Source organism: Micropterus dolomieu, linkage group LG12 (assembly GCF_021292245.1).
Source record: "Micropterus dolomieu isolate WLL.071019.BEF.003 ecotype Adirondacks linkage group LG12, ASM2129224v1, whole genome shotgun sequence".
Classification (NCBI taxonomy): Eukaryota; Metazoa; Chordata; class Actinopteri; order Centrarchiformes; family Centrarchidae; genus Micropterus; species Micropterus dolomieu.
The window spans coordinates 4,219,186-4,235,321 of NC_060161.1; the positions used below are offsets into that span (position 1 = coordinate 4,219,186).

At 46.3% G+C, this 16,136-nt stretch overlaps 2 protein-coding genes across 2 annotated transcripts in view; one reads left to right on the top strand and one right to left on the bottom strand.

Annotated features, from left to right (window-relative positions):
• LOC123980692 (inactive ubiquitin carboxyl-terminal hydrolase 54-like) overlaps positions 1-10,395 on the top strand; it is a 26,517-nt gene extending 16,122 nt beyond the window's left edge. The window contains exons 11-14 of the mRNA XM_046065209.1: positions 825-922; positions 2,301-2,417; positions 5,725-5,971; positions 7,366-10,395. Of these exons, the coding sequence (XP_045921165.1) occupies positions 825-922; positions 2,301-2,417; positions 5,725-5,971; positions 7,366-7,904 (1,001 nt within the window). The 3' untranslated portion in view covers positions 7,905-10,395. The remainder of the gene's footprint in view (positions 1-824; positions 923-2,300; positions 2,418-5,724; positions 5,972-7,365) is intronic.
• Positions 10,396-12,249: 1,854 nt separating this feature from the next.
• The window catches only part of mmrn2a (multimerin 2a), a 41,190-nt gene continuing 37,303 nt past the window's right edge, over positions 12,250-16,136 (bottom strand). The window contains exons 10-11 of the mRNA XM_046065381.1: positions 14,368-14,865; positions 12,250-14,229 (exon numbers count right to left, since the gene is read on the bottom strand). Coding sequence (XP_045921337.1) covers positions 13,844-14,229; positions 14,368-14,865 — 884 coding nt within the window. The 3' untranslated portion in view covers positions 12,250-13,843. The remainder of the gene's footprint in view (positions 14,230-14,367; positions 14,866-16,136) is intronic.

The following is a 16,136-nucleotide window of genomic DNA, read 5'->3' on the forward strand; positions in this document are numbered from 1 at the left end:
TTACAACAACTTCCTGTGTCTTGCCGTTAACCAAAAACTCACAAGTTTTACAACATGGCATCGTCAACGTGTTAAGGGTTTTCTGGGAAAGTTTTGAAGTTGATATGGCCATCCTGCTAGGAGTAGTACATTACAGTGTAAAACGTATCATTTCCTGTTGCCAGCAGGTGGCGCTATGACCTGGAGTGGATATTGGCATATGGATGTGTTCAGGGCGGGACTCTTATTATACATATAAAATTTGGTGCAGATATGAGGATGTACACTGAAGTTATAACAACTTCCTGTTTCACTGCAAATCATCGATTTTTGACAGAACGCCACGGGCAAACTGGTCGACTGGTAATAACCGTTTGTACAACTTTTAATCGTCAATGCCATTAGAAGGCACAGCGAAAATTCAAAGTTGATCGGACTAATTCCCTAGGAGGAGTTCGTTAAAGTACGGAGTGTGTAAATCGACAAAAATGACCATTAAATCCAAAACGGCTGACTTCCTGTTCGGTGTCGGGCATCGCTCCAAGAGGCTTTTTTGTGCGTCTGGACATGATACACGTACCACAGAGTTTTCGTACACGTAGGTGAAACTTAGTCAATACTGACATGGTGACGGTTAGATTTATATCTCTCAAATGCAGCGTAGTTTAAAACTCAGATTAAAGGCTTCTATTGAGGTGTTTTTATGCACGAACTGGAGATGTGTAATAAAAACAGGTGAGTGGAAAAGCACTTGTCTCCACTTGGTTCTGCAGAAACAGACAGAGTTAGTACTGCACCTGCTGTTCTTAATATATATATATATGTGTGTGTGTGTGTGTGTGTAGGTGTGAGGAGAATGCTGTCAGGATCTGGACGGTCCAAAACGCCGACGGCTGAGATTGAGCGATTCGCCTACAGAACACCGGTTGCACCTGTTCATAAGGTACCGACTGACTGACTATTAAACATTTTATGGTTAACACACAGATTTGATCTGATACTGACCAGATTAAGCGGACTGGGTTCCAGTCAGACGATCCAAATGTTGTGCGTCAGCTGATGAGTTTGAAAGATATGAGATATATGAGCTCTGCTGCAGGCTTCATTAGCCACTTCTAGCCTGTCAGAGGAAGAGTTGCATTGTGGGTAATGTAGGCGGCAGGTGTTTGGACATTAATTAGAATAATGGAAAGAGGTTTTGTTTTTACTGAGCACCTGGTGTCTCTTTCAATTATTTTATTGTTCCTCAGACGCCTTTTTTTGGACGAGGATTGTGAGATCCTTCCGTTTTGTTCAAATACAAGATTTATTATTCAGAAAAAACAAAAACAAATTCTCCGTGGTTGACTTTCAACAGAACCTATAAACTTAAACTCTTCAGATAATCTTACAATACGATCACTAATGAGTTTCAGTCCTCCTCTCTCACTCAAACACCTGGTGACCTGGTGAGGAGGAGTCGAGGTAATCATTTTTACCGACATTAGTTCATAGTTATTTCAAATGTTTCCTAAATCAAAATCCAGAGTCTATATTTTTTGATCTCAAAATTTCAACAGAAAGAATAATATACATTCAAATCATCTTGTTTTGCTATAAATTAGTGACTTAATCGGAATAAACTTTTTATGACTCCAATTTCCATGTTTTTATGGATGAATAAATTTAACCTGGAGGGAAACGAGTGTCTTCAAAAAGTAAAGTATGTGTACAAAGTATACAGTTGGACAGCTGTGCAGTAATGTTACACTGAAAAAAGCTTGAAGGCAGATGTGCTGCAGCTCAGTGTTTGCCACACATAGACTTTTTGCATAGAAGCTATCTATTACAAGACACGGTGGATATTTAACAAGCGCAGACCAGGTAAAGCGACAAGAACACACCGGTGGTTTCGTCTTTACGATAGGCTACGTCATTAAGCCTCCTCTACATGCGCCGCACCTGCTGGTGTGAAAACACGAGTTCTGTATCTTTTCAGCGGCTTTATAAAACTGTACAGCTTTCGGGGAATTCAGATGATCTTGTGAAGTTTGCAGCCCTGATTGGGTGTCACTACACAGAAAGTACCACAGGTGTTTCCAGGTAACCACAAGGTGCAGCATCAAACATCCGTACAGTTTTATGGTCAAACAAAAAGAGAGTGTTTGGAACTTCAGCATTATTATATCCTAACTACCAATTTTGACTTCCAAGAATTTCCGTGTGATTTTGAAGGTGCTTACTTAATTATTAACTCTTTAATGTCAAACTGGGAACACGTTATTAACGAGCGTGTGAAGCGCTACCCCGTGAACTTAACTCCTCCACTGTCCTCCGTGCAGCAGCCGTCAGGTGAAGACGAGAGCTACAGCGCAGAAAACCTGCGACGCATCGCCCGCAGCCTGAGTGGAACAGTCATCGGGTCTCGACCCCAAAACCTCGGCCCCTCCCACAGCTGCGTAAGTCTCACACTCACACACACACACACACACACACACACACCCCCATCATCACCTCCCTCCACTGGGAGTTTTCCTTAACGGCGTGCTGCCACCTTGTGTTTGCACGATGTAACTGCAGCCAGTGTGACTGTGTAATGAGACTGGTCAGAAAGGCAAACACAAATCTTGACATTACAGCTTATAATAATAATTTAGACATCAGCACTGCGTGTCAGCAGTAATACAGCTTTAGTAATCCGCGCTGTGATCAGTCTGTCACGCTCTCTGCCGGAGACTGAAATGTCCGGACAGCCGTTGGTTCAGATATTCACAAACATGTGGTGGTGATTTTTCATGTAGTGCTACCCACAGGTCAGGATTTCCTCTTGTTCATCACATGTCACCTCTACAGCTAATAACCGAGCTGTACTTTAAGATTAACCAGTGGTGAACAAAGTACACAAATCCTGTACCTGAGTGAAAGTACAGATATCCTTCTTGAAATCACTCCACTAAAGGTAGAAGTCTTCAATTTAACTATAAAAGTACCTGCATTTAAAAATACCCAAGTATTTAACAGTGAAAAGTACTATGATGCTTCTGTTTGTCAGGGGTTGCTGATGTAATATAAAAAACGATCATCTAAATTGTTGCCAATTAATTTTCTGTCAATCAACTAATGGCGCCATTAAACTATAAACTGTCAGCTGTAATTTATGAGAAAACATCCTTTTTTAGAAACTCTTCATGTGTTTTGTGTAAAAAAGTACAATATCTCCGTCTGAGATGGACGAGGAGAAGAAGAAATTACTCAAGTAAAATACAAGTAGCTCAAATTTGTTCTTAACTTGAGTAAAAGTACTTACTGTCCACCACTGACGTTAACAGCATGATCACATTTTAACATTAAGTTAGCACTTGGTCGTCAGGAGAAGTGCCTGTGAACGCATCAGACTGACTGAAAGACGAGGTTAGGATAGCGCAGCATTTTATTTGAATTAATTAATTTAAAGTATATATATTTTCACACTTTTCACTGCAGTTAGTGCTAAACTACAAAGTTCTCTGAAGGAAACGTCCTTTAAGTTGTTTCACAGATCTTTAAAGTGTTGAAGAACATGTGGATCCGTGTTCAGCCAGTTTATATGATAAAATTTAGCTTCATGATTTTATTGTGACGGAGACACCCTGTCTAACTAATTTGCGTCATTTGGGTTCCTTAAAGAACCTCTTTCTTAACCAACGAACACAGAGGAACTTAAATAAATACATTTAAAATGGCACGACATTAAAGAATGTTGCATCACTCTGTAAAACCCCTTTACCGCCCCTGAACCTGCTGCTGCTGCTGCTGCTGCTTCCTCCTCTCTGTTGCCGCTGGCGTTGAGCCATCTTGTATTCAGCCCTCAGGATTCGCCTCAGGCCGGCGCATTAAAGATTGATCGCTGATTTAGTTCTCCCATTAAGCTTTTAACCTCGGCGCTTCGCTGCCTGATGTGAACCGACAGCTGAGCTTTGACTCCAGATATCACCGTCGAATCCTCGCGGCCCCACCGAAGCCTGACGTTTCCCCTCAGCCGCGGGGTGAGCCGGGCAGATTGTGTCTGCAGCTGAAACATTCAAGCTCGCGTGGCTGCGGCATTTAACTGAAAGCGTTCTCTTCGGAGTCTGACCTGCAGTCAGTGGTTATCTGAAGGAACAGCTTATCGCCGTATAGCCATTCCCTTCACGGCTAAAGTGAAAGGAGTCTCTGCACGAGAGGGGCGTCTCTATATTGAATCATCTGTAGACATCATTCGTTTCCCTTCAGTATAAAAGGTCAGCTCACCTGTGTTCTGTACCTGAGACGTTGCTGCTGTTACACAGCGCGTTCCAGGGACGCACCGAATGTTCGGCCACCGAAATGAACCGTCCGAAAGTAGCCAAAAAAAAAGCACTTTCGGTGTTCGGCCTAATAAGTCAGAAGACAGAATAAATTTTACTGAACAATTATGTTTTGACATGTCGGCAGTGTGGAAGCAAGTGTTTTTTCCTCAGTGTTTCCCACAGGATGCGGACAGACTATGGCGGGGGGGCCCGGGGGGGGTCCGGGGTCCGGGGCCCAGGGGGGTCCGGTAAAGTAAATTACATGCGTTTACTTTTAATGGACAAATGTAATATGTTTTATACTTTCTGTGAATATATAATCCAATCCTGTACAGACGTCTTATTTTAAACCGGACGTTGTCACATGTGTTTCCTCCTCGCGCTAAATCCATCCAGTCCGACCCGGTTTGATAAATGTTGTAACATGAAGACTTCACACCTCTCTTCAGGTAGGACTCTCTAACCTGCCTGTCAGCTCGCTCTGGGCCGTTTCACTTACCGTAAAGGCTTGAATACGTGTGCACTCCAAATGTAGGTGCGGCCTGCTTCATCTCCTTCTCAGAAAGGAGAGACAGAAACACTCAAAGCGGTTCTTTTCTAAGAAGTCAGCCACAGATGGAGCCGATGTGCTGAAATGCTTCCACACTGCCGACACATCAAAACATAATTGTTCGGTAAAATTAGTCTGTCTTTTGCCTTATTGGGCCGAACACCAGAAGTGCTTTTTTTATTTATTTTTTATTGCTATTTTTGGCCATTTAATTTCGGTGGATTCGCTGCATCCTTAATCTTCCCTGTACCATTTTCCCACAGGAGGCCTTTGTCTCCTGCCAGGCCGTTGTTCTTAATTTACTTGCCTGGTAAAATAAAGGTACAACAAATATATAAAAATATTTCCTCTCGCCGGCTGTAGAAGGTAACGTCGTGATTCCATGCCGTCAGGAGACGTTCTGCACCTGGAAACTAAAGTGAGCTCTGCTGCAGGAGGAGGTTCAGTGTCCTGGAGAAATTAGTTATTAAACTGGTGAAGTGTTTCCTGAAGTGTCCCGTTGCTCTGAAGCTGGATTAGCAGCTGCTTGCTAACAGGTGTGCTCAGTCACCTTTTTTTCATTCCTAGACAAATGAACTTGCATCTCAGAGATGCAAGAGCTCCAACAGTGATCACATGTCTGACTTTTAATTGAGTTTTATTTCATCCAGTCATTTTTCACGGTGTTCCCTCCATCATGTTAACTCGTTTCATTTTTTACCCCCTCCCCTCTTTTTTCTTTTCCATTCTCCTTTTCTTCTGCTTGATCTCATATTCGACCCTTTTTTCATTTCATTTCCTTCCTCTTGTTTCTTTCTTTGTCCCTCTCACTCCTCTCTGTCGCTCCTCCTCCTCCGTCTTCCTCCATGTTTTCCTCTCCTCCTCATTATCCCGTTCTTTCTTTGATCTGTCCTCCTCTTCACCCTGAAGGACCCCTCTGTGTCCAGGCCCCCCCTCAGACACGCCGACCTTCACTCCTCCTCCTCCCTCCTCCGTCGCCCCAGCACCTCCTCCCTGCACCTCCCTTCCTCCTCCTCCACCTCCCTCATTACAGATCACTCCCACCACCACCAACCCCGACACCACGGCCCCTCAGCTCCTGCACCTCCTCCGCCGCACCCCCCCTCGCAGACATCACGGCCCCCGAGCTCGGGCCTCTCTTCCTGGGGACACTCAGGTAACCTGCCGGCCCTCCGCCTCCGCTCTCCACCAGCCAAGCTCCAAACATTTTCTCCTTTTTCTTTTATCTGTTCATTGATTATTTATTCCATCATTCCGCAGCAGGAGTTTTAAAATCCAAGGGAAAGTAAATGGATCATTTATCCAGAAGGAATGTTCTCCTGTGTGCTCGGACTTCATGTTAGGATCTGTTTATCTAACAATGTCTCAGACTTATTATTATTATTATTGTCCACCAGAAATAAGTATTCAGGATCAACTAAAATTCAGCGCAGGAGGGAAAAATCTTTTAATACCGTGCGTTATGTTTTATTCTAAAATCTTATTTATCTTTATTTCATATGTTTAAAATAATCACTCATGTGCCTCTAGGGTCCAGTAAAATAAAATCTCATGCGTTTCTGTCACTGAGTTCGTTTCCAGCATTAACTCGTGATATTTCTCTGCATCATAAAGGCGGAGAAATCATACGACACGACAAATAGCTCGATAACGTGAGCTGTGTTGTGGGTTAGCAAACCGCTACAGCAGCATGTCGTGGTGACCTGAACGCCTGTGGGCAGGTCATTAAAACATTTAGCTCGCATGGTCTGATTCAAGAGATTCATTTGTTTCCTCCCAACTGCCAACTGAAATTCAGTTTCTCTAAATGTCAACATGTTCAGTTTACAGCTTTGTGCTCTAATTGTTTCTCCTCCTCCTTTTCCTGCTCCTTCTGCTCCTCCTGCTGATCCTGCTCCTCCTCCTGCTGATCCTGCTCCTCCTGCTCCTGCTGATCCTCCTCCTCCTCCTCCTGCTGATCCTCATCCTCCTCCTGCTGATCCTGCTGATCCTCCTCCTGCTCCTGCTGATCCTCCTCCTCCTCCTGCTGATCCTCCTCCTGCTCCTGCTGATCCTCCTCCTCCTCCTGCTGATCCTGCTCCTGCTGATCCTCCTCCTGCTCCTGCTGATCCTCCTCCTCCTCCTGCTGATCCTCCTCCTCCTCCTGCTGATCCTCATCCTCCTCCTGCTGATCCTCCTCCTCCTCCTGCTGATCCTCCTCCTGCTCCTGCTGATCCTCCTCCTGCTCCTGCTGATCCTCCTCCTCCTCCTGCTGATCCTCCTCCTCCTCCTGCTGATCCTCCTCCTGCTGATCCTCCTCCTGCTGATCCTCCTCCTGCTGATCCTCCTCCTGCTGATCCTCATCCTCCTCCTGCTGATCCTCCTCCTCCTCCTGCTGATCCTCCTCCTGCTGATCCTCATCCTCCTCCTGCTGATCCTCCTCCTGCTCCTGCTGATCCTCATCCTCCTCCTGCTCCTGCTGATCCTCATCCTCCTCCTCCTCCTGCTCATCCTCCTCCTCCTCCTCATCCTGATCCTCCTGCTGCTCCTCCTCCTCCTCCTCCTCCTCAGGTGTCCAGCAGCAGTTTCTGGTTGTGTCTGACCGGCGTCCGGCTGTCTCAGGTCAAAGCCTCCACAGCGTCGCGCTGAGTTACGGCACTCTGCCCCGGGCTCCTCGCCGAGCCCCGCCTCCCTCCAACACCGCCTCCCTCCCCAGGCCCAGAGTCTCCTCCGGTCCGGCCCCCCTGCCGGCTCCACAGAATCTGTACGCCACCCTGTCTCACCCTCGCCGCTCAGCCAACACCGCCTCTAACGGTCACTACCGGCAACCATCGCTGCCCGGCAACGCTCCGCAGCACCTCGGCCCCCCGCAGCCGCTCCGCCTGGACATGCCCCCTGAGAGCGACTGGCGCCGTGACACGGACTACGGGACCGTCCGACCCAGCTCCTCCTGGGACCCCCGCACCGCACGCCTCCGCCAGCCCCCCCCGGCCCGGCCCCGCAGGGACCCCCAGCTCTGCTCGCTCTGCCAGCAGCTTCCCGCGGAGCCGTCCCGTCCCTACTGCCTGTCCTGTGGCGCCTACGTGGCTCGGTTCCGCCCGGCCAGCTGATCAGACCCCCCCCCCCCCTTTTATTTTAAAGCTTTTCTTCTGTTCCACAAGTCTCGTATCCGTCGCCACGAGCTCCACGGCGAGGATCCAGACAGACGGAACGTGACGTCTCTGTATTTAAAATGTGCCAACACGTTAGTGGATAAAACTCTCTGATTGGCTCCGATCATCAGGCGGGAGACACGACAAGCCGCAGCCACACAGACGCACCTGCACTGATGCAGGAGGTGATTCTGACCCGGGGCGGGACGGCGACCTGCTAACCTGCTGTCTGTTCAGAATACTGAGACCGGTAATCAATAAATTAGTCGGGAGCTCTTATTACTCACTTTATCCACCGGGTGTCAGATCAACATAAACAACATGTTTATTTAAGGCTCAGTATTTAACTCGGCTGATCTTCCAGGTTCAGTTTCTTACGTGATGATGAACGGAGTGCGTTTGGGTTTTGGACTGTCGGTCGCCTCTCGTGTTTGAGGACGTCGTGATCCTCATTTTCTGACATTCTTCAAACCAAACGATTAATTTGATAATTCATGAAAAGAGTCTGCGGTCTCGATGTGCGTCTTACCGGGTCAGCGCCGACAGAAGACGCTCAAACCGCTTCCTCAAAGATAAAACGATCAGCTCTACTTTTTTTTTCAGTTCGTTTTGTCCTCGTTGCGTTCAAACCTCTGGCTGCAGCTGAGCATTTTTCACAACCATCAAACAGAAATTGTGTTTTTCGACTTTTCACGGAATACTTCCTGCTCTTATACTTAAATTATTTGGTCATGAACTAAAGTTAATAGTTCATAATTTAGCGAGTCTAAAATCTACACACAACACCCTGTTTCTATTTTAAATGTGCCAGCTTTTATTTTGAAAGCATGTTTCAGTGTTTTTATAATGAAGTTGCTTCGTGATCATTTCTAAAGATGCACAGACTCAAACAGCTGCTGGACTAGCCGATCTTTCAATTCAGTTTTGCAGGTACTGCTTGTAGACCGGAACACTTTTTGTTTTACAAAGCAAGGAAGAAATGTTCAAGTCAAGCTCGACGTTTCCGTGCACATTAAAGAATGACTCCCAGTGAGGGAATACAGCTTATTCATTTGACCGAAGAATCGGATCAGGGCTCGCCCTCGCTCTGCGATCAAAGCCCCGGATCGGTGCGTCACTCACAAAGTGCTGAACGTTTCATTAGGGGTCAAACAGTGATTTCATCTGACCAACAGTCTAAACACAAACACAAATCCACTGCTTCACATCAGTGAAGCTGGAAGCAAGAGAACTTTTGCGCGGTTTATCTGTAAAAAAACACAAACAAAACAAGAACGATCGACGCAGATGATCGACGAGTCTCTTCAGCCTTCGGAGGGTTGAATCTGACAGCAGGTGGGAAAAGGAGAATAGGCGGCCGGGAGCAGAGTGTTAGTGAACAGACGGCAGCTGCGCAAACCTCAACAGGAAATGAAGGACAGCGGAGACACGACAGGAAGGAGAAGAGGAGCTTTTGAAGGAGTTGGTCTCTCGTTTGAATATAAATCTACTCTACTTATTACTCTATTTATTTTTGTAGGCTTGTCAGACTGAGTTGTGCGTAGATGAATCTATTCTACCTGCCTAACAGGAATATACTCTCTCCTATAGACCTGATCTAATTTTCTAAAGGCAGTTAGCCGCCTTGTTTGGGATGTGGAGCCTTCTTATATTGTACACGAGGCTGATTTCTGTCTTCTCAGAGCGCATTTAGATTATTAACAAAGCTTTTATTTTGACAGAGTTGCAGCTAATATTTAGCATGACGTATCATAGCCTTGAGAGATTCGCTCGACGTCGGTGTACTTCTATCGTAATCATGATATATATGCAGATCTGTTTTAGTGCAGCGACTCGACTGCATGTAACTCTACTTTAGTGCACTTCAGAAGTGTTGACGATAGATTTCTTTCATGTGCTCGTTGCCGGTTTCCTTTTGACATCTCTCCCGTTGTTCAGGGAGACGCTTCTTTACACGTAGGAGCTCGTTTTTGTACTTTAGATGATGAAGGAATGTGACTTCTGCAGAGTTGATCTTTCCTATACTGCCAAGAACCCGGGGCTGACCCCGCCCGCCTGGTACTCCAGGTGAGCTAAAGCAAACAAACCCAAGTCTGGTCTGAAGTCTGAGTCCTTTCACCTGCCGTCGCTCTGCAGATTACACTTAAAGCTCGGAGGAGCTGAACAGGATTCGATCATTTCGTCGCTCCAAACCAAAATTCAACCTCTCACCTGGCGGGAAGTCTTCTTTTCAAAATAAATTTAATTTAGACCAGACCTGAGTTCACAGTGATGATGATGATTCAAGTGAAGAGAAGTTATTTTTTCACCATGTCGAACTTGTGTTTTTGACTTTTTGCTTCGCCAGATTTAATTTTGTTTTTTTTGTTTTTGGGTATATTTTTGATGCTTATTTTTCTACACTGTAGACTTAACAGAGATGATACGATGATTAAAATGTTTAAAGGTTCATTGTGTCTTTGTCTTGATTCTTATTTTAGTAGCTGTTGAGCCTGCGGTGTTGATGAGGCACTGTGACCCATCCAACATCGTGTCCCTGAGCAAGACACTTAACCCCTCGTTGCTCCAGAGGCGTGCGACCTCTGACATACACAGCAATTGTAAGTTGCTTTGGATAAAAGCATCAGCTAAATGAAGAAAATGTAAATGCTGGAAGACTACGACTTCACAAATTTACTACCAGTGAATGTTCGCCAGGTGGTGCCGAGTACCTGCGTGTGGTGCCAGTGTAATCCTGAAAAGCTCGCCAGTCAGCCCTCATCTGAAAAGTCTGGTTGTAACTGCAAGACTGACTTCTTACACCAGAGCTGCGCTCAGATTCTTTGCCGTGTGTCCTTTCCTAACAACTTTTCCTTTACCTTGATGGAAAAACGTGATGTAAAAAAAAGAAGCTATATCTTAATGCAATAAACCATCATAAGATAGATTATTATGCAACTGAATATCCTAATACACCTGGAACGCAATTGTAACTGTAAATTTGATGAAAACCAACTAAAATACAACAGTTATTTTCAGAGTACACCAGGCGAATGTCCATATTTAGGCAATATTTACTGTTTAAATGTTGACCTTTATTGGGAGTTATCTTTAAAACGCATCAATCGATCCGAACAGGCCTTTCATTTGACACCCGTCATTGGATGTTTATGTAGCTCCTACGGGCCGGCCACCAAATGGCGAAAAAGACCGTGTGTTCCAAAGCGGGAGACGGCAAAGCTCCCGGGTATTGTGCAATAATGAAGATGGCGCCCACCAATACTCCCAGCATCAAATCAGCTGATTTAAAACGGCGAAAACGGCACAAGTTGTTTTGATGATGGCGTGCTGCCAGCGCTGTGCCAGCTGCAATATTTTTTTTTCTCCACCAGATTTTCGGCAACTCTGCCTCTGATTGGCTCGCACTGGTTGTCTGTGTCGGCGAAGGAGGTGGTTCTCAAACCTTTTTCACATGACTGAACCGTAAACCGACACCAGCGTCCCCCATCTGATAGGATGTTTGATTTCAGAAAGTGAATGAAACCCATTCCCAAAAACATTAATTCTGTGTTACTGTATGGATGGACTTGTAGTTCGAGCTTGGCATTGCGGCCGTCGCCATCTTGGTTTTTACGCTAGCTAGCTTGGTTAGCGAGGTTCATCCAAAATTCACGTTAACTGTGAAATCAACTGGGATGCTAAATTTCTAAACAAAATGTACTTACCAGAATTAACAGCCGCCTCCTAATAAGCTTTGTCAGCAGCGGATACGAGTCGCCTCTATCCTGATTGACTGGTCACCATGGTAGCGACTTGTCAACCACAAGGTAGCCCCGCCCTGAAGCCTCCCCTGCTTCCTGGTCTCTGTTCCTCTAAATGGGACCATAATTTACTAAATGAACATCACGCTGTGTTGAAGAAGACTTGAAACTAGCGACTGAGACCATAAACTCATCAGGAAAGTGTTTACTGAGGGAATAAATCAGCTGAGAAGAAGAAACAGTTTCTTTCTGCAGCCGCTGGAGTCGCCCCCTGCTGGCTGCTGGAGAGGACGCAGGTTTACGACAGACCAGGAGGTTCCTGCTTGTTGACGTTACTGTAACACTAAAGGAAAAGGAGAATGCAGGTTTGTTACTTCAGCGTTGGCTTCACTTTTCAGAGTCAGAGAGTTACCAGAGGTTCTGCAGCAATAGACAGTATGATAATGTTTTTTTTTTCAAATCTTTTTTTAACATTAAAACAGTAGCCGCCCAAAATAAAATAATAATATGAGACCTTTAATGTGTCATAAACCCCTGAAAAAAATGAGAGAGAAAGCAGGAAATAAATCTTGTGTGTGTTTGCAGCGTTGTAACATCATACAAACTGTTTTATTAAGTTACAGCCTGGTGACTCTTTAGATAAACACATTCACCTTCTGCTCCAACATGCGGCTCAGCTGTTAGATAAATATATTCTGCTCTGTGTGTGTTTACGTAACGATACTGGTACTTTACAAACATTACAGATACAGGCGACTTTACAAAATATTTTCAGTATGCAAAGTAAAAAGAATCCCTTCAAAGACAGAGGACGTAAAGACTTGAACCTTTCTACTTCGTCCTTTTCCCCTCCTCACACAGAAAACCTCTGTGGTCAGGTTTTCTTCTGAAGATAAAGACGGTTAAAGTGACACAGCAGGGTCGACGGCACATCCTGTCAGAGCTGAGTAACCGGATCAATCAAATACTCTTGATGGCTGAAAGCTTGTTGTGTTGCAAGTAGAGCGAGGCATTGTGGGTCCACTTCTCTGGGCAGCGGTCTGTGCGGTTTACTGAGGAGCACTGGTGACTAATCGTGGTAACTGTTCTTTTTGTAAGTTAGCAGATTGGAGATTCACTAAATAACGTCATTGCTTTGGGTTTTTGGAGCAGGAGTCAGGACGTGGTTAGCCTAGCTTAGCATAAAGGCTGGAAACCGCTAACCTGGCTCTGCCCCGTGGCAAAACATCCACCAACCAAGATCACTAACGTGTTGCTCTGCTTTGCTGTTAGTGTACAGATTAAACCTCAGTTTGTGGTTTCAGGGGAAGTTACATGCTGGAAGTGTTTTCTTGTTGGTGCAGTGACTGAAAACCAAACCAGCTCAACCTGCGCTGAAGAGACACTGCACACACTTGCGTCTTTTCCTCGTGTCTTAGTCTTGTCCTCTGGGGATGCATGGAGAGACGCAAGGAAACCATGGGAGAGAAGAAAGAAGGAAATGTGTTTTTAGAGAAACTAGTGCAGTTCCCAGGGGCTGAGGTGACACCCCTCTGCACTTTTTAGATGTGCCTCATGTTGGTTGAAACAACATGACAATGACGGAAATGCTGCTTAATATTCAGGGCATCAAAGTAACTCCCACTAAAACCACAAACGTTAGCTTGCGTTAGCTTACAGTTCGAACAACGGTTTGTCGGTGTGTTTTAGTAGTTTGCACGGAACCAGGCTAGCTGTTTCCACCTGCTTCTAGTCTTTATGCTAAGCTAGGCTACTAACTTCCTCGCTCCAGCGCTGTGTTTGAACACAAAGACACTGAAACTCCTGCTTTAATTTGGGTCTTCACTTGAAGGTCAGTTTCATCTCGGTTTGCGTGTTTTTGACCTCTTCTTGTTGTCGAGTTGGAGGTCCAGCCTGAGACGTTTGTGGAGCTCAGACTCTGACCTGCAGTTCACAGATTTATCAGAACTGACTGGTGGTTTGAGGGTTTGAATCCCTCCGGACGCAACACAAGTAAACCTCGGTGATACTGTAAGGGGCTTTGGATTAACGCCTCCACCGGCTGGAATCCAGCGAATGTTAAATTCTCATTTTTAAAACAAATTTTGACTCCGCCCCTCCCAGAGTCTCTGATCAGCGTCTTTCCTCCAGCTGTCAGCTGATTGGTCCACAGCGCCCTCAGGTGGTCCGGTGGAGCAGCAGCACGGTGAACACATTGTCCTTTGACTCCGCCCACGCACCTCCCTTCAGTTCCAGCCGCACCTCCTCCCCCTCGCTCAGCTGCAGGAGGCCCACGCCGGTGACCGGCCCCGGCTCCACCACCTCCTGTCGGTGTACAGACGCCAGACCCCCGCCAGACCCCCTCCTCAGGACCACGTGGGCGGGGCCCGGCCTCAGGTCCAAGGTGAGGACGAACAGGTAGATCCCGCTCACGGGAGCCGTGAAGGTGCCGGCGTCGGAGAAAAACTGACCCCGGTTCAGAGATGCTTCTAACACGATGACGCCGGTCGAGACGCTCAGGGGGGATCCGGCCTCTGATAGGCTGGACGGGACAGGAGCAACACCTGGAGAGAAAAGCAGGGTCAGGAGTCTGTTGATTGAGACTGGAACCAGAAAAAACACCTGGACCTCGGCAAGGACTACACAGACTCAGAGACTTGCTGCAGCTGCTCAGCTGGAAACAGCTATTTAGTCGACCTCACCTGATGACTCCCTCCTGCTTCGATGGTTTCCTCCTCCTCGCTTCTTCTTCTCTTTCTTCCCGTCTTTGTCCTTCACCAGCTGCCACAGTTTATCGAGCTCCAGCGTGGCGTCAGATCCCGCCAGCACTTCAGCATTACTGAAGACGTTCTTGAACACCCTCAGATGTTCCTCCAGCCCTCTCTTCAGCCACATCACCTCCGCCTGCAGTTTGGCCTCCACGCCGCCGGCCGCCGCCTCTCTCTCTGCAGAAGTGTTGCTGAGTTTCTCCTCCAGCCGGAGCACCTTCAGCTCCAGCTCCTCCACGGCTCTCTCCAGGTTCCACAGATCGCTGCCGTCTCCTCCGTGCTCCGGACGCCTCCCCTCGGGCTGGAGGAGGACCTGACGCTCCCTGGATGCTACTCCGCTGCTGCTCCTCCTCATGCTGCCAGTCGGGAGCCAGTCGTCAGTGAGGAGGTGGGAGGAGGGCTGGTCAGCAGATGGAACCTCCTCTCTGGCTCCTGGGAGCAAAAATGAGACTCAGTGTAAGAAAACCTGACCTGGGGGCCACAAGGTTTAAGATGTCCCTCATCTACTGTCTCCTCTCGCTGCTTCAATCAAACATTCTCAAAACACTGTGGCGGTTTACTTTTATTGGTGCATAAAACAACCAACCCTCAGGAAGTGTTTCCTCAGAGCTCACCAGCTGTCAAAATACTTTTTTTCCCTGCAGCAGAATTTTGTGCCCTCCAAATGAATCAAATCGCCAATGGTCATAATATTTTACTTCCTGTTCCCTTTGTCTAAAAACCCCATGAAAGCAACAACACTGTGGTCTGCAGGTAGGTTAGTCTGGACCTGAGGACAGAACGACTGGGCCCATCAGCTGGTCTGAAGGTCAGTTAAAATGGAGTAACCACAGCAAATATGGAAAATGAAATATTTACCACGATGACAGAGAGAGAATGATGTTCTGTAGCATGTTGTTGGTATACTGGTGTTAAAATACACAAACGTATCTACGTGCGCACGGAGATGGAGAAAGTTAAACATCCAGCTAAAATTCAGAAAGCTGCTGTTTGGTTAAGATGCACTGGCTCCAGTACTGGATCGTGTCCTGCTGATGTTTGCATGCAAACTGCAGAATCGGTATGCTAAGACGATATTTATATAATCCATATTGCATGGGATTACAAAACATACAAACCTTTTTGCAACAGCCAGTAAACACCGGCCATGTCCCGAATTCAAAGATCGGCAACACAGACAGAGAGGATGGAGGATTTTGTCCTCCATCCTTTACAGCGCAGTCGTGTCCAACATACTGACTATCGTTTGTACTTGTTCCTGAAGTAAAAAAAAAAAAAGTACCTAGTTTCAAAAGTACTTCACTTCTTGTGACAGCAACTAAATTCACTAAAGACTGTTTTGGATTCAGCAACAAGGAAAACGGAGTTATTTATTATTTTGCTCTGCAGATGTGATCAGTGTGGGACTGCATGTTAGGATGAGGCGGAAGGAGGTGGAAACCAAAACTAACTGAAAACACTTGTGATCAGACAGAAATCTCACCACAACTCCGCAGAGAGGTTAACTTCAGCAGCTCACAGTCCCAAACAGAGCGAGGCTGGCTCCAGATTTTAGATGTTTATATTGCAAAACTCGTTTCCACTCCGTCACAAACTGTCTGGACTCAGTGATTTATCAAAATGCAGTGGTGGTGGAAGCACTCACATCTTTTACTCAAGTAAAAGTAGTAATACCAAAGTAAATCCACAAAGGTATCAGCATC